The sequence below is a fragment of the Pipra filicauda genome, unplaced genomic scaffold (assembly GCF_003945595.2).
Source record: "Pipra filicauda isolate LSUMZ 115617 unplaced genomic scaffold, ASM394559v2 scaffold315_size853536_pilon, whole genome shotgun sequence".
Lineage (NCBI taxonomy): Eukaryota > Metazoa > Chordata > Aves > Passeriformes > Pipridae > Pipra > Pipra filicauda.
The window spans coordinates 745,155-767,073 of record NW_024104438.1 but is presented as its reverse complement, the minus strand read 5'-3'; the positions used below and the strand labels follow the sequence as shown (position 1 = coordinate 767,073).

At 46.5% G+C, this 21,919-nt stretch overlaps 1 protein-coding gene across 3 annotated transcripts; it reads right to left on the bottom strand.

Moving 5' to 3' along the window:
* Window positions 1–406: 406 nt before the first annotated feature.
* IMMT (inner membrane mitochondrial protein) lies at window positions 407–21,297 on the bottom strand. 3 transcript variants are annotated; one of them, XM_027722805.2, is made up of 15 exons: window positions 21,179–21,297; window positions 15,554–15,630; window positions 15,259–15,448; window positions 14,676–14,796; window positions 11,956–12,036; window positions 10,803–10,904; window positions 10,115–10,251; window positions 9,037–9,140; window positions 7,039–7,174; window positions 6,341–6,470; window positions 4,728–4,742; window positions 3,476–3,699; window positions 2,037–2,168; window positions 1,697–1,826; window positions 407–1,368 (listed from the first exon to the last, which is right to left on the bottom strand). In XM_027722805.2, the coding sequence occupies exons 1-15, from the start codon at window positions 21,221–21,223 to the stop codon at window positions 743–745; spliced, it is 2,250 nt and encodes a 749-aa protein (XP_027578606.1). In that variant the 5' UTR covers window positions 21,224–21,297; the 3' UTR covers window positions 407–742. The 3 variants fall into 3 exon arrangements, with proteins under 3 accessions (XP_027578606.1, XP_027578609.1, XP_027578610.1); XM_027722808.2 differs by having other exon boundaries at window positions 11,956–12,033; window positions 21,179–21,283; XM_027722809.2 differs by lacking the exon at window positions 11,956–12,036 and having other exon boundaries at window positions 21,179–21,283.
* Window positions 21,298–21,919: the final 622 nt, after the last annotated feature.

Here is a 21,919-nt window from a genome sequence, read left to right as displayed (position 1 = left end):
ATCAATCTCTCTTCAATGATGGTAAGAAGTAGGAGAAAAGTAAGAGAAGGAAGGAAGGAAGGAGCTTGGTTTTTATCTGAGCTCTCATGGTTGAACCAAGTCTGGCTTCCTGGTAGAAATAGCTGGTGTTCTAAAACTACATCACAGCAGGTCTGACAGGAAACATTCCAGGGTAGAAATTCACCACAGTATGTGCTCTGACTCCAACTTCTGTCTATGGATCCTGTCCTCAAACATGGATTTTTTTTTTTTGTTAAAGCTGTACAAATTGGTGAATCACATCAGTGAATTCTTGCTCCTTGAAAGGAGTAAACCAAAGTTTTAACTCTTCTGGTCATGGAAAAAGGCTGAGCTTGTACTGCTCCAGCTGTAGATTATGTTTAAGCAGGAGACTAAACAGCAGAAGCAAGTGGTTGAAGTCTTGTTTTATTCAGCTGACAAAGTGGCAAATGATTAATGGCAGGTTACAAACATTATTTTGGTTGGATCACAAGCCCACTTGGTAAGATGGGGAAACATTAATTCTTACACAAATTGTAGGGAAGCTTCCTGAAGTTGGTTGTCATGACAACTCAAACCCAATAAAAATACAACAGATGGTGAAGTTAAATACAGTGCAAGGAAACAAGACGGTACCCGTGCTTTGATTTAACACTTCCAGCCCCTGCCAACAGCTCGGCCTGAACCCTCGGGAGCTCATGGGATTTCTTTCCTGCACAGAATTGCTGAGCTGCCTCCAAAGCTACAATCCTGGCTCTTGACTCTGCACTTGAGTTGTTCCCAACCCCACAGCACTGGCATAAGCTGTCAAGATATCCACAATCTGTTTGGTTTCCAGGGTCATCCGTGCCTCGTTCAGCCAGTCGGTTGCCACCCTCCTGGACTCCCCTCTCAGCTGGTTGACAAACTTGGCCGCCAGCTCCAGGTCTCCGTGTTCGATGCAATAGGAGGCGTAAGACAGTAACTTAAACGTGTCGAGGTCGTCGGGGCTGAGCTCGGCCGGCGGCTTCTGCTGCTGGGGGTGGAACAGCAGCAGCGACTGCAGGTAGGACAGGAAGTACTGATAGAGGCTGTTCCTCGTCTCATCGATCATGGCCACTCGCTTTGCCAGTTTTTGGACTGTGTGGAACCGTGCTCTGAGGGCCTCCTCGCTGTACACCCCCCGCGTCAGGGACTCCTCGGGGAGCGCCGCTGTTAAGGCTTCCGTGAAGGCGTTGTCGGAGCAGCTGGCTTGGATGGCCTTCACTGCACTGCCCAGGGGCTCCGTGGGACTGTCCCCCGTGGCTGTTCTCATGCAGTATTTGAGCGCTTCCACGGAGAGCCACAGCTGGTGGGCCTTCCTGGCCGCCTCCTCTGCTACTGCGTGACCTGCAAGGTGAGCCAAGAAGGGACTCTCAGTTGGGGCACATGGTTTTGAGCACAAGCAGCAAAAGCTATTCCTCTCCACACACTGCTTTCCAAAGCAGCCACCCCCTCAGCACCTGCTCTAAAGCAAGTCTGCCCCACAATTCAGAACCAGAACAAAACAACAGGTTTTGGGAGAACCCCTTTAGATTCACTCATCTGGTTTTTGCTGGGTGCTCAGCAGTGTGGCAAACCTGGGCCCGTGAGCTACATGCCTGGGTTGAGACACCCAGGTTTGGGTAATGGGCCTTTGGGGATCAAGTCCTTAAACAAATGGGATTTCAGTGCTCACTCTCGACTGCTTGCTCAATTCCCTTCAGCCTGGCATAGGCAGTGTTTATGTCCAAGGTGAAGTTGTCGAGCTGTTCCTGAGTAAGGCGTCTGAACTGCATCTCCTGCTCACTGAGCTTCTCTGTTAGGTTCTGAAACAGAGGGAGATACATGTATCAGACCAGAAACAGATGGTTAGTTATATTTACCTTACTTTTAAGACATGTTTCTTTAAATCTGCTGTTCTTGCTAGGGGCAATGTGTACAGAAAATACAATATACCAGTGAGAAACCTTACTGAGGTGAATTTAACAGTTACTGCACTTATCCCTTTAATTCCTCTGTGGACTCTTCTCCCTTACCTGCTCAAATTCCACCTTCAGATCCTGCTCCTGGATCTTCAGCACGTCCCGGAGGTGGTCGGTGTGGGCAGCAGCCTGGCGCCGGAGCTGGGTCCGCATCTCGCTCTCCATCACCTCCCGCACCTCCTCGATCTGGACACACATGACATGTTGTTAGGACAGCCCTGCTTGTCCCACACTGTGACTGCACCACACACCAGGGATTGCTGAGGGTACATTTACAGCAGTGGCATTGACAAAGCCCACGTTTCATCCTAAAAAGCTGCTGAGGTCCAGTTTTATAGCTGAGCTTTTCTGTAAAGCTGTTAAGGAATAGCTTCACGGGAGGCCCTTAGTGCAGCTATCACAACAGTATGTAAAAAATACAGTAACTTGTCCAATGAAACACTTGGGTGTTTATAAACAAGCTTTCAAACAAAACACATTACCTTTTCCCTACACAGCCACTTGAGACTGCAGAAGAGAGGTGGTATAGGTTTATCTAGGAGCAGTTGAATAGTTTTTTCTGTTGGTTTTTGGCTTTTTTTTAAGGATTGTTTCATTTCCAACCTTCCATTAAATACAGAGATGACAGTTCAAGCAACTTCTAAAAGAGCTCTAAATCAGTAGAGCTCTTTTCTCTAATCTGTAAAGTATTGCAGTCTTTACAATGACAGGCTACAGGTGAAATCCTTAGTTTCCCTCATGTGAGTGCAAATTTTTCAAGTAAGGGCCAGCGTTTAACCCCATTTTCAAAAACAGGAGTATTTGGCAAAAGTGTCAGCCTGCAGCATGGGATCTCAAAAGATAAAACCTCCAATGCTTAAATTCCTACATTTTTAAGTTGCAATTGCCTCACATCCAAAGCAGTATTAAAATTCTGAGGTTCCACAGTCCTTTGGAAAGAAATCAAATAAAGAGTGGAAGAACATGGAGATACCTCCTGGAGGCAGGATGGAGGGACTGACAGCCCCATGGTGGCCATACTGGGTCAGATGTAACACTGAAGTTCTTTACTGTGAGGGTGGTGAGGCCCTGGCACAGCCTGCCCAGAGAAGCTGTGGATGCCCCATCCCTGGGAGTGTTAAAGACCAGGTCTGGATGGCACTTTGAGCAACCTGGTCTAGTGGAAGGTGCCCCTGCCCATGGCAGGGGGATGGAACAAGATGATTCTTAAGGTCCCTCCCAACCCAAACCATTCTGTGATTTATTCTGACCCAGTGATCCTATCTCCAACAGCAAAGTAACACGACAGTCATTCCCTGTTTCACTGTGTGATTTTACCATTCTAACTTTGCAGAAGTTTCCTTGTTCAACACCTCCTCTCCATGACCTGGGGGTCACCCATCTGAAGTCTCCCACCACTCAGAACACCCCAGCTGCTCCTCTGTGCGCTTCCCCTCCCTTTTCTACCTCCTTTCTGAGCCAGAGATTCAACCAGGTGTGTCAGGCCACTTTACCTTCTTCTCCTGTTCTAGCTCGATCTCGCTTTTGTGACGCTCCAGCGCTTTGGCCACAGCTGCCTCAAATGCTTTTTTGTCTTCAAGTTTCTGCTTCTCCAGGGCTGTCTCGATGTGCTGCTGCTCCCTCACGCGCTGCTCTGCCAGCTCCCTGTTCAGCTGGTCGATGCGCCGGTGGGCGTGTGCGATGAGGGAGTTCAGGTCGTCCGGGGACAACTGCCCCGCTGAAGGGAAACACAGGGAGTCAGGGAATCTGCTGCCACGGGGCTCACCCGCCTCCCACCCGAGTGCTCTGAGGCTCCCTGGGGTTGTGACCAGTGAGCTTGTTCTAGGAAAACTTTCTGAGCACTTCAAGCCCTTGCCCGGTGCCAATGCCCACCCGAGACCACTTTCTGAACCACACCTACAGGCGAGTGCTTTCATTCTGGGAGAGGAATTACCTTACTTTCTTCCAAATTATTCCCAGCTATTTACACTCCCATATATGTGTCAAACTCGATTAGAGAGGACTGATGACAACTCCGTTCGTTTCTTGGTCTTTACATCACCACGTATTTTCCCCTGTGCCAGCAGAGAGAGCAGCAGGGGATGTAAAACCCCGAGCACTGACACCTCCAGCGGGTACAAGCTCATAGAAATGGGTGCCTGAAAACACTGCAGTCAGTGTGAGACAGGCTCAGTTATCTCCTCAGATTTCTTACCCCTGAGTTTGTACCTTTCAGGTTTGGTTGCTCAAGGAGCAGGAAGAATCACAGCCACATTGTATCTGCTAGGTATTTACTCTTTTCCTGCTCGGACAGGAGGACCCAAGATATGCTTGCAGCATTTGGTGACCTGAAATGCTGAGGCTCATTTTGCACTGGCTGCCAGCTAAATTGCCTGTATGGAAAACCAGGACTACTTGGGAAAGCATTCCTGCAGGGTCTAAAGCAAGTGAAATTCCACAGTGCTTCAGTTATCCTGGTGCTGGGTGCTGGGAAAAGGACTGGCACAGGGAGGACTGGGAGCAGCAGTGCTTGTGTCCAATGGGCAAGTGACCAGCAGCACTAAGCTCAGCTGTTGGACTTAACACTTAAAACAGAACAGAGTTTGTGGTTTAATTGTGCCAAATGTGCAGAAATGTTCTAGGAATGCCACGTTTCAGCCCTTTGTTGATACTGCCTGTAATTTAGAGTCATGCACCACACAAACATGAACAGGACAAAGAGAAGAGATGGCATTCAGAGGACAAGAACAAGTGACATTAACTCACCTAAGTCAGTTATCTCTGCAACAGAAAAGGAGAGACGTTTGAAAAGTTAATGCACGTTCACTACAGCAAGGCAGTCATGCAAAAGTAAAACACAAAACTAAGAGCTTATCTACAGTGACTTAAACATGAGCCCAAGACTTCAGGAATTCAGGAAGAACAGGATGTCAACTATAAAAGTCTCTGATGTAGCCCAAGATACCCCAACCACTAAAATCACCCTCGGAAACCCACAGATGGATGTTTTAAGTTCAGCCAAAGCAAGGACACAAGTCTGAAGTAGGAAAGTACTACAGGACACTGCAAACTTCAGTCTGATGTTTCTAGGTTCTTACAAACAGAAGCAGATCGTAAAGAAACAAATTCCCAAGTGGCAGTGAGAGCCAGGGACCCCAACGAGTCAGTCCCATGTGCATCAGTAGGTCACACCAGTAAGAAACGGAGCACATGGAAGCCACCAGGAGCTTCCCTTTCCCACAGAAGGGCAGTGATCACAAAACCCAAGATGTTCTCCTTTTATCCTTTGCAAGGAAAGGCAGCTCCACCTCCAGGGTGTCTAAATAAGTTGTTTTCTTCAAAACTAACATCCCAAAAGCAAACTCCACAAACGATTTGTTAATTTAAAATGTTTTCCCCACATATACTGGGTGTGTGGTTGGCTGTTTTTTAAAAGAAAACTGACCATTCCAGAGATCTGGTGTGTTCATTTAGCCAGGAAAATGAACTGGGGACTAAGGTCCACTTTTCTAAGGCATAAAGTAGCATTAAGAAAGAGTGTTTAATTCTTCATTGCATACTTCAAGAAAAAACATTTAGGCAATATTAACACCACATTTTTTTTTCAAATGGCAATTATCACTTCTATTAAAATCCCTGTAACTCATAAATAAAGCCATGACAGCTGCCTCTCAACACTGAGGTCAGAAAAGTCTGAGATTACTTAGTGCATTTAGGTTAAACCCTGATTGGAAGTATCTGAGAAGGGGTTTGTTTTCTTTTGTTTTTTTTCAGGGAATTAGTTTTTAAATACCACAGGCAGTAATTTCTCCAAGGATATACCACACATGGGTTCTTGCAGTAGCTCATCCACAGTAATGGTGAACACACACACTCCACCTTCTGCAACTCTGTCTTTAAAATCAAAGCAGTTAAGGTGAGTAAGGGAACCTGGGGGCAGAGGGATTCCTGTGGGTGAGCTGATTGTGAAGATGCCTGTTCACTGCTTTGTGCAGCACTGGCTGTTGTTACAGGTAAGTCACAGTGTCAGTTTAATTCAGAAAATAATCAGAGTCAGCCAGACTTCATCAGTGAGTAACAGATTTGACTCAAATCTGCAGTGACCTGGCTCCCTTCCTGGAGTACCAGGGGAGGGAAGAGATGTTCATAAAACCATATGGTATTTATTATACAAGAGCTACAGTTTATGACACTTTCAATATGGCACAGGCAGTTCCCAGAACTAATCCTCTTTGTGACTTCGATTCTGAACTAATTTCCACCTCAAACCAACCAACCAATGTGGAAATTGGGATGCTGGACATTGGGTGGCCGTAGTTACAGAAGCACTACAAACAAAGTGCAACAAGCAGGATGTAACCCCACAGTGGGAGACTTACTCATGCCCTTCCAGCCTGGCTTCACGTCGGGGGTGATGCTGTCAAGCTCCCTCTGGAACTCCTCTCTGGCTTTAGCCACCAGCTCATGGTACTGAGCTACTATCTTGGCCTCAGATTGTGCTGCCTGAACCTGTAACAAAAATGACACCAGTTTATTTTTCAAGGCAAGTACTGAAATTGAAGACACACATAATTTAAAAACAGGCCCTGGGTTAGTGGTAGATATTGTTACCCTCCAGCCCAACAGAAGCAAACTCACTTAGGGGAGCACAAAAACCCACCCTGTGCCATCCTGCAAAGGGAGATAAATTCCACCTTTATGTTTCTTCCCCAGTCTTTTGAACTGCAAAGTGATTTACCCCCCAAGTCATTAGCATACATTTTTCCAACTCCTCCCTAACCTCATGCTAAATTCCTCTTGGAATCAAATTGAAAGAATTATAAGTCTCCACCAGAAAGGACTGACACCAATCAAGCTGCCTGGAGGCTCTTTCAGGACAGAGTTCAAGTTCTCACAAAGAGGTGTCTGATCACTGGCAATACAACCAGCTCAGAGGCTGAGTGCAGCTACAAAAGGACTGATTTACACTTTATAAATATTTCACCTCCTACAGAGGATCTGGGAATGGGGGCTCTGTGCAAGCTGCCAAGGATTCCCTACGCTAATGGCAATTACAAACACTGTGAGGAAATTTTACCTTTTTCACCACATTGTCCAAGTCAATGATCATATGATGGAGATTTTCTTCTGCAGCAACAATGTGAGGTTTGGCTCCTGCGAGCTGAGACTTCTTGGCCTTCTCGATGACACCTTTCATCGTCTCTAACTCCTCTCTGGAAAGAGAAGCAGCTGCTGAATGTAACACATGCAGGGCTTATCACCCCAAAGAAAATTTACTTTATGCTGTTGGTATTTATAGGAAGAACTACTGGGTAACTCTACTGCTGCTTCCCATCTACCAGCTCTAAGATGCTGTGATTAAAGATTTTTTTTTTTCCACGTCCCGAAACCTAAAGATGCCACTGTGGCTATTCCATGTAAAATGAGAATTATTTATACTGGAATTAGTATTTAAGATTTATCTGGAGAGAAGATGAAAGTTCACTGAAAGGAGTTAGGATTAGTAAAACTAAGTTAGAATCAGACAGCAGACATTTCCAGCAAAGAAACATTTTTAATATAGATGGCTTACGCTTGCAGAAGTGTTTTGGACATGGTGACTGGTGGAGATTAATGAGGATGGGAGAAAATTTATAGGGCTCTGCAAAGACAGATTATGGGTTTTTGTAATTAGGAAAGAACTGCTTTTCTCCAGCACAACTGGATATAAAGGGAAAAGTGCTCCTTTTCCAAATCCATTAAAACCAATGGAGGTTTCCAGTGATCTCATTGGAATAAGGAACAGGCTTTAAAATAAATACATTAAGAAAATAAATAAATTAAGAAAATAAATAAAAGCAAAGGTGTCTAGTAGAGCAATAGAGAATGAAAAGTGCATGTGGGGTTTGCATTAGCTTTGTTTTACAAAGTGGAACCTCAGTTACACCTCCCACTAATTTTAGTCAGCACAGCAACTTCAAAGATAAGAGAAGTTTATAATGTAATAGCAACCATGCAACTTCAAGGATGATGTTACCCTCTCAGCCTCAGAAGCATCAAAGGGTTTCCAGATTTATTTCTAACCTCATTACAAGGGCATCTTGGAGATCCTGTCTGTCAACTTTTTTCTGCTGCAATGACCCCGCACCCTCAATGTACATCAGTGTGGTTCATACAGAGACTGGGCACAGGATAAGCTCCCCTTCAGAATTTAAGTTTTTCTTTGACAGGTATTTAGTAAAAATCTAACCTTAAAAGCAATTCTGTGGGCAAATGGAACTGCCAAGGGATGCTGGAAGGTTTAATTTTTCGTTACAACTAAAAGAAGCTGGTGATGTTACTGACTCAATACACAGGGAGTGCAGTTGTGGAGTCATTACAGAAGGGTTTGGGTTGGAAGGGACCTTAAAGATCACCCAGTTCCAAATCCCTGCCAGGGGCAGGGACATCTTCCACTATCCCAGGTTGCTGCAAGCACCATCCAAGCTGACCTTCAACACTTCCAGGGATGGGGCTGACACAGCTTCTCTGGGCAACCTTCTCTCATCACCCTCACAGTAAGGAATTTCTTCCCAATATCCCAGCTAACCCTGCCCTCTGTCAGTTTGAAGCTGTTCCCCTTGTCCTATCACTCCATGTGCTTGTCCAAAGTCCCTCTCCAGCTCTCTTGTAGCCCCTTTTGGTGCTGGAAGGTGCTCGAAGGTCTCCCCAGAGCCTTCTCTTACAGTAGGTTTCATATTGACAAAATGATCCAATACAATACTAAAAGGACTGTGGACTGTTTTTTTAATCTAACTTGAACTTACCAAAACTATGTGGAAGTACCAAGAAGATAAACAAGTTCTTTAAAAGAAGAGCAGGACTGTTTCAGACTCTTTGGTACAGTGAGGACCACATGCACAGGCCCCCAAGATTTACACACATCAAATTAAAATACTCACTAGCGTATAAAACTATTTTTTTGGTTTGGCACAAACCCGACAGTTCAGTACAAACATAGGTGAGTCCCTGCTTTGTAGAAACTCCTCTGGTGTTTGCCAGCCCTCACATGAGCAATACTGACTTACTACTCCAAGACTTAAACTAAGGAACTCACTTGGCTTTCAGCAGGGCGTCAGCAGCTTCGTCCACCGCTCTCCTCCGGTCCTTCAGCGCGTCCTCCAGCGTGCGCCACTGGGAGGATTTTTTCTCCCCGGCCTCCTAAGAAGGAAGCACAGATTCCTCATTAGGGTCGTTACAACCACTAAGTCAGAGATACCGAAAAAATGAAAGCCTGCAGAGATTCATGTGTTGCTGAACAATTCACTCAAACTGAGCAACGTTCTCGTGTTTTTCAACAGCACAGCTGGAAGCTTTACAAATCATGTTTCTCTTCCCATGTTTTGTTTTGGTCTTGTTTGATTCTTAATGTGTTTTTTTCCCGAGCCACAGAACCTTTGTCCATGCAGAAGAGCTCACATGAGGATCACTGTATGGTGCACAACAATTCTGGGGGGAAATCTCCACATGTATTAAAGTACCATAATACGTTGAAGTTGCTTTATTTTTCAAGCAAGCTTAATAATTAATAATTAAAAGCGAACTCTTAAGACAGTTATTTTACTAACTACTAGATTAAGTCTTGGGTGCTTGGTTAGTTGCCCACATGTCCCTAATTGATTAACAACTGAATTATATCCTCTGCTCCAGAACTGAATGAGCAGCAGTAGTTCCAGACAAACCCCAGTGTGAGCACACCAGGACCACAAAAGGTATCACTTGTACATCCCCATCCCATTTCCAGACAATCAATGAACAATCAAGCAAGAAGATTTCGGCAAAGGGAATAAGTTCAATGGAATTATTGGGGTGGACAGTGTGATACCCTTAACTAGGTAAAAAAAAAGGTCTTGGGAATTAAAATACAATTAATTAAAATATAATGTGAAAACTATTAATGTATTAACTTGAACTTTTCTTCCTACAAAAATGAAATAAAGGAGTTCACGAAAAAAATCAAAAACAGTCAAAACCACTGTATTCTTTGACTACACCACATTTCACAAGAGGAAAGATTAGTTAAAACTGTGATAAATGGAAGGACCTTACAAGAAAAGCTTCCAAGTTTAATTGTGAGATTAAAGTTTGCTGAACACAATAAAAAAGAAAAAACTGTCCCCATTTGTCCCGTTTACCTCAGAATTATCCATGGCCTCCTTCAGGATCTGGGAATGAGCATTCACTGCTTGCACAGCTGACTCCTGGGCAGTGATAGCCTGAAGGGTTACACGGGCAGTTGTGTTTAGAGCTCCTTCTAGAGTTGCTGCAAGGGCTGGAAAAAATAATAAAGTCAATTAGACAATAAAGAAAAGAACTTTATAATTAGTAGAATGACATGTTACTGCATCTCTTTACATTGTTCTCTATGACCCAGAAGAGCTGGTCAGTTTGGAACTGCACAGCAGCCTACAGAAGGTCACAAAACATGCTCCTCATTTAGAGCAGGAGCATTAAGGTGCAAGTCTGCACTAAAAGCAATACTCTACTCAGTGGGAGACCATTCCCATGATTTTGCAGGGGGCTGCAGGTATATCCCATGTTCACTTCTTATAATGGTTCTTAAGAGAAAACAAGTAAATTTTCCTATCTTCCTTGAACCATTCAACTGGTTGGTCCATTCCAACCTCAGATTTTCTATTATTCTTCAACTCTCAGTTACTCCTGAGTGGGTGGAAGAAGCTTCCAACACCACTCACTCTGCCCCCTCAACAGGGGACAACAACGAAGGGGTGTGGAAGCAGCTTGGAACTCTAAAGCCAATGCAGTCCCACAGTTCTTCTGTCCCACAGAACACAGACAGGGACACTGACAGTAAGGACTCACCTTTTATCTTCTCTTGCTCCTCTTTGTCTTGCTGGGCAAGACGGGCCGCAACTTCTTCTGGTGACCGTTCCTTTATAGCGTGGGAACCTTCATGTTCTTTGCCTATTCAGAAGTAAAAAGGAGTTAAACTGTTTAAACTGTTTAGTCCAAATTATTATACAGACTACTTGCAGGGAAATAACTTTCTTATCAAAACTGATTTTTATAGTCAGTGTCGCTTCGTAGATCTGACTTCTGAAACTACCTCAAGAATCTTTAATTACAAAGGTCAGCCTCACATCTGAAAATCAAAGATGGACACCTCACATGCACCTGGAGATTTTATGTTGTCTAGTCACAAAATTACACAAGATTCAGAAGTAAAAGGCAAAGCAAGAAGTGAAAAACACTTATGGAGACAAGTTTAAATTTTAAGTCAATCTCCATTCTTTTTTTTTTTTTCAGTTCCCCTTTGGCACGCTTAGAGAGCCCAGCCAAAACAACAAAGGATTAATGAGAGGGCTGTGGTGACTCACAATGGTGAATCACAACTATCCTCTATTCCTTTGCCTATGGCTCCTTAAAATGCCTCTAAGAGCGAGCACTGGCTTAACTAATGCTCTCAAGACCAACGGCAAGTTGCATCTAAACTGAGGAGGGAGCCCACGTTGCAAAACCCACCAGGTCACCTCTGAGCAACACTGATGCTACTCTGCAGCATGTACTTACTTACCCTTGGCCTACTTTTTATGAAATGTGTTCATACAGGAAGAAATCAGTATCATATAATCTCATCTGAAAGAGACCATCATCTGGAAGCCAGTGTCTCTTGCTGAGTTTAACAATAAATGCTGTTTCTTCACCTGGCCCTGGGCAGAGACACTTTTCTGAACAGCAATCAGAGAGCCCCCAAGAGCAGAGGCAAACTGGACTGGACAAGTTCAGTTCAGCATAAAGGCAGGATTCCCTCTGGTGCTCACACCTACACCTGCCCCAGGCATCAATCTTAGCTTCTTACTACATTAAAAATCTGTGATGAAGGAAGTTTTCTTCTGCAAAAGCCACAGAGACTCACACCTTTAAACACTGACAAATACCAACACAGAAGCAAGAATTTGTGCACTTGAAATTTGGATTTGGGTTTCCTTCATTGCATTCATGTGATCTTTTTCACCTTCTTCAGTCTGTATCCCCGGAGCTGGCACCGACATGGCCACACCTGTTGCAGAGATGATCTGTGCTGCAGCCTTGCCTGCTGTCAAATACAGTTACAGAACAAACCAGTTAGTACAGGAGGGGCTCATGGGTCCATCTGTCACACAGGGAGAGGTCCAGGGCCTGCCATGCTGGTGAAGAGGGCTTTACACCAAAGCTGCCAGGGGACATGGTGGGATGGCTCCCATGACTTGAGTGATGGAATGGAAGGATGAGGCTCTTTAGGAAGGACAGGCAGGGAAGATGAGGAGGGGGATCACCCTCTATGTCAGTGACCAGATGGGAGTTTGTGGAGCTCTGCCTGGGGATGGATGAGGAGCTGGCTGAGAGCTTAAGGGTCAGGATTACAGAGGACACTACAGTGGGGGTCTGCCACAGGCCACCTGAGCAGGAAGGCCATGTGGAAGGGGCTCTCCATAGATAAACAGAAGCAGCTCCATGTTCACAAGCTCTGGTCCTCATGAGGAATTTCAACCACTGATATCTACTGGAGGGGCAACACAGCAGGATATAAACAATCCAGGTTCCTGGAATGCATTGGTGACAACTTCCTTCTCCGAGTCACAGGGGAGCCAATGAGGAGAGGTGCTATGCTGGACTTTGCTCTCACCAGCTGGGACGGGCTGGTGGGGAATGTGAAGCTCAAGAGCAGCCTTGGCTGCAGGGACCATGAAATGGTGGAGTTCCAGATCCTTGGGACAGTGAGGAGGGTGCATAGTAAGCTCAGTGCCCTGGACTTCAGGAGAGCAGACCCTGGGTTCCTCAGGGATCTGCTTGGTAGAGTACCATAGGATAAAGCCCCGGATGGAAGAGGAGGCCAAGGAAGCTGGCTCATATTCAAGGATCACCTCCTCCAAACTCAGGGAAGATGTAAGCCCTCTCCAGAAGGAAATAGGAGATTTAATTATCTGGGATATGGAGAAGGCTGAGTACTCAATAACTTTTTTGCCTCAGTGTTCACTGTCAAGTGCTCCAGTCACGCCACCTGAGACCACTTAAGGAACCTGAAGTTGCACAAGTCCGTGGCTCCTGATAAGATTCCTCTGTGGGTCCTGAGGGAACTGGCTAAGCCACTACCCATCATTTGAGAAGTCATGGCAGCCTAGTGAAGTTCCCACTGGCTCCCATTTTTAAAAACATAAGTAAGGAAGACCCAGGGAACTACAGGTCCATCAGTCCCATCTCTGTGCCTGGCAAGATCATAGGGCAGATCCTCTTGGAAACCATGCTATGGTAGATGGAAGATAAGGAAGTGACTGATGACAGACTGATGGCTTCACCAGGGGCAAACTGTGCCTGACAAATCTGGTGACCTTCTAAGACAGGGTTGCAGTGTTGGTGGATGAGGAAGAGCAACTGCCACCATCTACCTGGACTGGTGCAAAGCTTGTGACACTGGCCTGAACAACATCCTTGTCTCCAAACTGGAGAGAGACAGACTTGATGGATGGATCACTTAGTGGATAAGGAATTGCCTGGATGGCTGCTCTCAGAGTTGTGGTCAGTGGCTCAATGTCCGAGTGGACACCAATGAAGGGTGGTGTCCCTCAGGGGTCGGTGTTGGGACTGGTGCTGTTTGGCATCTGTGTCAGTGACATGGACAGTGGGATTGATGCACCCTCAGCAAGTCTGGGGATGACACTGAGCTGTGTGATGTGGTCAATACGATGGAGAAAAGGAATGGCATCCACAGGGACCCGGCTTGAGGGGCGGGCACGTGTGAACCTCATGGAAGTTCCACAAGGCCAAGTGCAAGGTCCTGCATCTGGATCGGGGCAATCCCGAGCACAAATCCAGGCTGGGTGGAGAATGGATTGAGAGCAGCCCTGGGGAGAAGGACTTGGGGGTGTTGGTGGACAAGAAGCTCAACATGACCCAGCGATGTGCATTTGCAGCCCAGACACCCCCCATGTGCTTGGCTGCACCCCCAGCAGGGTGGGCAGCAAGCCCAGGGAGGGGATTCTGCCCTGGAAGTGTTCAAGGCCAGGCTGGATGGAGCTTTGAGCAACCTGGTCTAGTGGAAGGTGTCCCTGCCCATGGAACTGGATGATCTCTAAGGTTCCCTTCCAACCCACACCATTCTGTGATTCTATGATATGTTCTATAATGTAGAATCAGGGTTGTAAGACTTTTTTTCCTCTGTAGAAACATTAATTGGACACTGATGTTGTTATTTCCAGAAAAAGAGGATTTCCTGGACAAACGGCAACAAGATATTAGTTACAAAAACACACAGCCATGAGAGGTAAACGTAAAAAGACATGGCAACTGCTCCTCTCTAAACCACTTCCACCTGATCTGGCTCTACAGCAGCTCAGCAACTATCCAAAATTAAGTTTCTTGTGCTTGCAAGAAGAGAGGGCAAATAGCCTCAGAGTCCAGCAGCCAAAGTTCTCCTCCTGCTGAGTCTCATATCTAAACTATGCAGGTTAGTCAGTGTTTATCTTAGATTTCAAATATTCTATATAGTAAATACATTTTCTAAAAAAATAAGGAAAAAAAGAGCTAAAGCTATTTTAGGCAAATTTTATGGCTCGAAGAGAAAATAACATTAATTCTAAGAAATAATAATGTTTATCTTCGACCATTCAAAGGACTATTTTAATCTACTCTAGCATGTATGATACAGGAGATCATTAGGTCATTTGCTTCTCTGTATATGACATTCTGTAAATTTACCTTCTTTTTCCTCTGAAGGAGCAGCAGCTTCTGGTTTGCTTACTGGGGATTTGGGAGCAGGCTGTTTAGACTCTTTCATTACTTCTGCTACAGATGAGATCTTCAGTGGACCTTGCTGTATCTTGAAAAATAAAAAAAAGAAATATCATCAATTTTCCAAACTAATAAGAGTTTTCTAATCTTGCAACATCACTAACTACACTAAACCTCTAGTAAAATAGTTAAATTCCAGCCCATCACCTGGCTCTGTCTCTCCTCAGTTTATTTCTGGGTGTAAGCAGAGCAGCTATTCAGTTGGGATTTTACTACGTTATTTTACTGTAAATAAAAATAACAGTTTCACAACCCACAGACCACAATCACGAGATGATTTGGGGAAACACACAAGCACCACTTATGCAGCACAAAGTAGTACCTCAGTTCGGAATTCTTAAATCTTCTTAATTTCAGAAATCTGAAGGATTCTTAAATTTTTTAAATTCTTAGCACACACCAACATTAATCAGAATTTGAAACCTAAGAGCCGACACTCTCTCTAAAAACCAGAAAAATGAACAGGTGGGGGTGAATGGGAAACACTCACTGGTTTCTTTGGCATCGGTGTGCTGGAAGGTGCAGGGCCAAGAGCCATCTCGAAGAGTTTGTCGGAGTAGGGAATGGCCTTCTCCACACTCTCCCGGAATTGTTTGTCATAGCTGGCATACAGGATGGTTCCACCTATTCCTCCACCCACAAACAGGACACCTGCACCAATGACTTTGCCTGCAGACACACTGAGGAGGGAAGAGGAGTCAAAGCCATGTCCACTGTATTATATGGCAAACATCAAACAGCCTGTGAGTCGTCACCAGTCCCACCCTCCCAGCCCTGGAACGTACCCGGACTCTCCCGAGTGGGTGGCATATCCGCGGCACAGCCGTGATGGACGGAGGGACACTCTCACACACTGGTTATTCTGCAGGGGGTGGACGAGGCAAGAGTTAGCAGTGAGCACATTCGAACATCTCTCCACCTCAACAGCAGCATTGGACTGATTTGCCCCATCACCACATCCCACACGCGTTTGAAGGAAAGCACGACCGGCGCCAGGACAGCGACGTTGGACTCTCTTCCCTAAACAGACAGGAGAGCTTTCTCTTGTGCAGCTTCCAGGGAGAGGGCTTTGTAAGAAGTAATTAGGCATTTTGGAAAATGATATGGGAAAAAAACCCTTACCTCAGCTTATTTCTGCATTTATTTTGCTTATTTATGCTCCCTGCCCCCAGTTAGTTCAGATTCTCTTTAACAACCTCCTGCACTAGAACAACTCAGTGTGAGCAGTGCAGGAGACAACAGCAGTAGTTTAGATCCTTAAAAATATTAAAAACTATATTTAACACTTACTTAAACTATTTTTAATTCTGAAGACACAAAAGCAGTTCTCCCTGAGCTTCCACACCAAGACTCCTCCTTTAAAAGAATTAACAACGCACACACTTTCCAGATAGGCATCAGATTATAACAGAAATTAAATTAGTATATGAAGAGTGATATTTCATTTATTTCATTTCATTAAATTCTACTTTACAAAAACCACAATACCCAAGATTTTTATCTTTGTATTTTAGCTGGAAATTAGGATTTACCAGAAGGACTGGTTAAGCTACTCTAAGCCTTCAGAAGGAAACGAGCTGTCCCCCTCAAAGGTTTTTTTCCCCACATGGGAATTACTAACAGAGAAATATGGGATCATGAGAAATCAAAGTACAAGGCACAAAAAGAACTTTTCCCATAGTTGAGATATTTCGCCCAACTGGGAATTTTCTCTTTAAAAAAGAAAAAAATGGGAGATCCTTCGCTACAACATAACCCCAGAAGCCAAGTTTCTCTACTTCCTTTTGCACATGGCAACAACAGGCACAACTTTGTGGTTTAGGTCCCATCCTTTTCCAAAAGTGTAGACAGGAAAGGGCAGGAACACTGAATTCTTATTCTTTCCAGAAGGGCAGCCAAAACATTTTTAATTAGTAGCAGGAGCACGTGTACAGCAAGAGGAAATGTGCTCCTCTTACCCCTGAGACCTTCAGGAGCCTCCTCTGTACTCCATGGTTGGTTTTCTGGTTTGTGATGGATAAAACAGGTGACAAAATAAAAAATAACTTCTGTAATGTTTTTGATTATCTGACTTTTTTACTGAGGCGTCACTGGTACTTTCAAGGGGAACTTCACCAAGAAAAGCCCTGTAAATAATTTTGTTATCAACTGCTGAACACGCTGCTGACTCTCAGTACGTCCCTATTTCACCATGAGTATTTCAGCATCATGCATACAGCTCAACCCAGTGAAATGAGAAAGGAAAAATAAAGTGATTTTCTATTGATCGGTTCAGACTGAATTTCCAGTCCCTTCCAACACTTTTGGATTACCCAATTTTGCCTAGTGCTCACCTGGAAATAAGCCATCACTCCCAAGCTCCTGGCCAGGCTTTCTGGAGGTTATCCCACCCTGCACCACTGTCACTCCCACCTCCCTGCTCAGGCTGGACCTGCCTTCTTGGTGATCCTGGAGGCTCCCACAACCACAACCCTGGTGCCTGGGCCAGCTCAGCCATGTCCCTGTTGGCTAAACCCCTACTCACACTGAGTGATGGCAAACAACACTTAGTTCTACACCCTCAGTAAACACATCTGTTCCTGCTCCTGGGACCGGGCTGTGCTCAGGGAGCCAGGAGAACATTTGCTTCTCGTAGCTCAGCATTTACGCTTTGCACATCAGGAGGGTTTTTTCAGTGGGATTATTGATTTTAGTCCAGATGCTCTTTGGACCAGATGACCTTTTGAGGTGCCTTCCAAGCTGGGCTGTTCTAGGATTAGACAAATCCTCATTTTTACTTGTTTTTTGTCAAGAGGAGAGGAACTAAAACACAGGTCTTCAATGTATGGCATTGGACTCTCACATGTGTAGCAATGGCAGTGACAACTAAACGCAAAACAAGCCCCTACCAACTTTCTTTCAAGATTTTGCAACAAATTCCCACAGCTGGCCAGTGCAACAACAACCAAAAGTCTGTAGGTATCGGTTTTATGAAGAGGAACACAAGTTTGATTGTCTTCCCTCACATCCAAATACATCCAAGTACAGCACTGCCTCAAAAAATCCCTGATTTTTTAAAAATAATTTTTTTTAAAGAAGCCTTGTTCCCTTTTGGCCATCATAATAATATTGGTTTTATTTGCTGTATCACCATAACTCGGAAACTTGCACGTAGTTTCTAATCTCCCCTTTGCATAATTCCCAGGAGTTTGTAATTTTTTAGAACACTGTTATTTATTTAGTAATAATGCCTCAAAAGATTTGGAGGAAATACATCACACATGCTTTGCTATGCTGTGTAAAAGGCAGAAATAAACCATTTGCTGTCATGCAGAAGACAGAGAAAACCCTTTGGATGAGGCAGCACAGAGACAGCACAGATCCCCACATCAAGGGCACTGCAGGGGCAGCTGTTTCCATTCCTTCCTCCTCCTCCAGCAGTTCTACCTTGTATTTGTTTCACCCAACTTCTTAAATGCTTATTATTATACACTCATTATCTACTATTTAATCACCAAACCAGAAACTTCAGAGGAAGTTTGTTTTTGTTATGACAGAGGTCAGGTGTAACAAGGACATCTGACCACAGAACTCTGATCTCCCATCATTCAAGACTTCTGCTATATATCACACACTAAAAGCTCTGTTTCCTTTTAAATAGAACTACAAAAATACTTCAAATAAGAGAAGACTCCCTCTGCAGCACTGCACACGTAGCATCAAACATTTAGGAAATCAAGGTATGAAGAACAACTTCTCTCAAAGCCACAACTTTAATTTACTTGTTAACAAACTTAGTGATCCTTGACACACAGAGCTCACAGTAAGAGAGAAGGCTAAAAGTTTTCCCACTTTCCACCATGAGTTCTCTACTGGGATTTTTCATACTTATACCCTCATGCTGCTCTGGCTCTGGGGAGCAGCAGCTGCTTTGCTACTCCCATCCAGCCACACTCTGCTTCCAGGCTCTCTAAGTCTGCTCAAGACACCGAGCATCATCAGGGTCCTGTTACCCCAAAGTCCTGACCAGGTAAAGCTGTCCTCAGACAACTGGGGGTTTTAACCTGTAAAAAAGTATCTGAACATCCCAAAAGACAGGCAGACCTGCCTCACTGTCAGCTTCTATATAACAGAGATGCCAACAGCCAGAGGGTCTTATTTCCGTGACAGGAGTTTTCACTTCTGTGAAAAATCTACCTATTACCATCTCAGATCAGGTAAGTCCTTCTTGATTAGAGTCCCCAGCTCTGCACCTCTTGCAACACAAGCACTATAATTAAACACTGGTTTCTAATTTCCTGTTTATGTCTCTTTTTGCTACCCAAAAAGAAACAAGTTTTAGTTGCAGAAAATCTGCAGGACCTGAAACAGTCTCCATGTGCATGTGCTACAGTATGGAACAAAACTTCCCTTCAACATGAATAAAAAAAAGCAAAAATGTATAAAAATTATGTCACTGCATGCCCACTTTCTCTGTCCAAACCAGACTTCCATTGTACTTGATCTCATCAGGAAATATAAGCAGGGATAAAAGAAAAGCTGGGTTTTTTTAAGTAAGGAAACAATCAGTAAAGGTACAGATAACAAACTTCACGGAGTGCTGTGGCATCTCTGTGTTTGCACAGTTCTCTGGAAGAAATTCTTCCCTGTGAGGGTGGTGAGGCCCTGGCACAGGTTGCCCAGAAAAGCTGTGGCTGCCCCATCCCTGGAAGTGTCCAAGGCCAGGTTGGACAGGGCTTGGAGCAACCTGGGATAGTGGAAGGTGTCCCTGCCCGTGACAAGGGGGTGGAACAAGATGATCTTTAATGGCCCTTCCAAGCCAAACCATTCTGTGATTCTTCCACCACTCACTCATAGCCTGATGACCCACTTCCAGCCACAAAGCACCACTCTGGCTGTTCCGGATCCTGTTAAAGGCTGAGCACATGCAAATATAATGGCCAGTCTTCGCGAGCGAAGATTTGGGAAAGGTCATTAACCCTTCCAGCCTGCGCAGTGGATTTTTAGGTGAGACACAGCGTGCGCTGAACTGAGCCCACCCTTTAGTCCTGAGGTTCATCTGCCGGGGCCGAGCAAAGCTTGGACAGTGGCAGTGAGGTCCCCAGGATGTAGGTTTGTTTAGAGTGACCTTCTCTTAGGTGAATTGCCTTCCACGGCTGACGAGCTCCACCTGCCCAGGGGGCCGGGAATCGAACCCGGGTCGCAGCGGTGAGAGTCAGACACTCTAACCACTAGACCACCAGAGGCCCCTAGCCCCAAGTGATAAACATCTGCCAAAGCCTGGTTTCTGTCTTCTCAACTCCCAGTTAAAACTTTCCACAGCCCGGCAAACCCGGAGCCTTATTCCAGTGGGCATCAGGTGACCTGGCCCGAGGACTCTCCAGCCTTATGGAGCAGCAAAGGAAAGGCAGCTGAAGTGCTGGAGGGGAGTATGCACAGCTTCTCCTTTGCTGAACGGCGTGAATAGAGGCTAAAGAATATGAGATGGAGAGCAGGGTATAAAAATGATCTGATCAGCTCACTTTTTATTAGTCATGAAGACAGCTGAAACAAAAGTTGTGGCCTTGCTAGAGGAGCCACCCTCGCCACAGACCCCCGTGGCTTCCTAAAGTTGGCCGACTGCTTTAAGAAGGGCTCTGCAGCACATCACCATCCTTATCTCTGCTGATAAGGAGAGGCAAAGGTCCGGGACACAACGCACGGGTCCCACGGGCACTTTCCCCCCGGCGTGCTGTGCCCTCCCGGTGTCCCACCGTGAGCTCAGAAGGATGCCCTCACACCCGAGCGCTCAAATTACTCATTCCCCGCCCCGGGCACAGGAACTCCTGAGCCGGCCCCGACCCTGCGGTGTCGCCGTGTGCGGGCGGGAGGCCGCGCCAGGGAACGCAAGGTCACGTCCTTCCCCGCGGAGGAGCGCGCCCGCCATCCCTCCCCGCGGAGCCAGCGGTCCGTGCGCGGCCCCGCCGAGCCTCCGCCGCCCCCGAGGCCCTGCCCGCGGGCCCCGGCGCTACCCCAGTCCGGCCCGGCGGAGCGGGGCGGCGGGCCCGGCGCGGCCATGGCGGCGGGACTACAGCCCCCGGCGTGCACCGCGGCGCGCCCCGCAGCCCCCGTCGCAGACTATGAGTCCCGGCGCGCACCGCGGCGGGGCAGCGCTGTACGGAACAGCGCGGCGCTGCAAGGCACGCCGGGACTCGCAGTCCGCCCCACCCACCAACCCCCACCCCCCGCGCCCATTGGCGGTCGCGCCCGCCAGTCAAAAGCTGCGCAGCCTATCGGGGCAAGCGTGTGCCGAGTCATTCAGCGCGCGGCGCGCCGCGGTCACAGGACCCCCCCACACTCCCACCCCACCCCAACCCCGCTCCGCAGGCCCGGCGCGGCCTCAGCGGTGACAGCGGGGGGCGGCTCGCGGGGCTCCCGCCGCCGACGCTCACCTGCTTGGCCACGGCGAGCCCCGCCCGGCGGCAGGCCCGCAGCATGACTCGGAGCGGCGGCCGGCGCGGCCCACGGGGAAGGCGCCGTGCGCGGGTCCTGCCGGCGCCGCCTCCGCCCCCCCTCCCTGCCCCGCCCCTCAGAGCGCTCCGCGCCTGCGCGAGCGCTCCCGCGTGACGAGCCACGCGCCGCCAATCGGAGCGCGGGGAAGGGGTCGCGAGACGCCGTCGCGCGAGGTGGGGTGGGGCGGTGCGCGCGCCGGATTCGGGCGCTCCTGTGACCGTCTCCGTCAGGGACAGAGTGAAATAAAAATAAAAAATAAAAATCGCAGAACCACAGGATGAGTCAGGTTGGAAAGGGACTACAGTGAGTCACCTGGCCCCACTTCCCTGCTCGCGCAGGGTCATCCCAGAGCACATTGCACAGGACTGTGTCCAGACGGCTTTATTTTCTGCGTTATAACAGAAAAAAAGAAACTTCCCAAAAGAAAGAAAGTAAGAAAGAAATCTGAACGTAACACAGATGTACCGCAGCACATTATATAGCATTTATGCACAATTTGCAGGTGTAATCTTTTACAGGTCGCACAAATAGCTCGTAAACTCTCTCTCCCTCAGAGCCCTGAGGAGCCATTTCCATCCCATCCTCCAGCGGGCCCAGCCAGATTTCAGAACGGAAAAAAAAATGTAAGAATACACCAGTGACGTTCAGAAATAATAAGTTAAATCCACTTTTTAGTGGAC

Bases quoted from the DNA above. Each gene is read 5' to 3' on its own strand.
- IMMT (XM_027722805.2), bottom strand. From the start codon at position 21,223: ATGCTGCGGGCCTGCCGCCGGGCGGGGCTCGCCGTGGCCAAGCAG. The intron at 12,037-14,675 runs GTAAATTTACAG...TGTATTTGACAG, and splicing joins TCCTTCAGAGGAAAAAGAAG to CAGGCAAGGCTGCAGCACAG. The intron at 10,905-11,955 runs GTGAAAAAGATC...ACTTCTGAATAG, and splicing joins GGGGATACAGACTGAAGAAG to GCAAAGAACATGAAGGTTCC.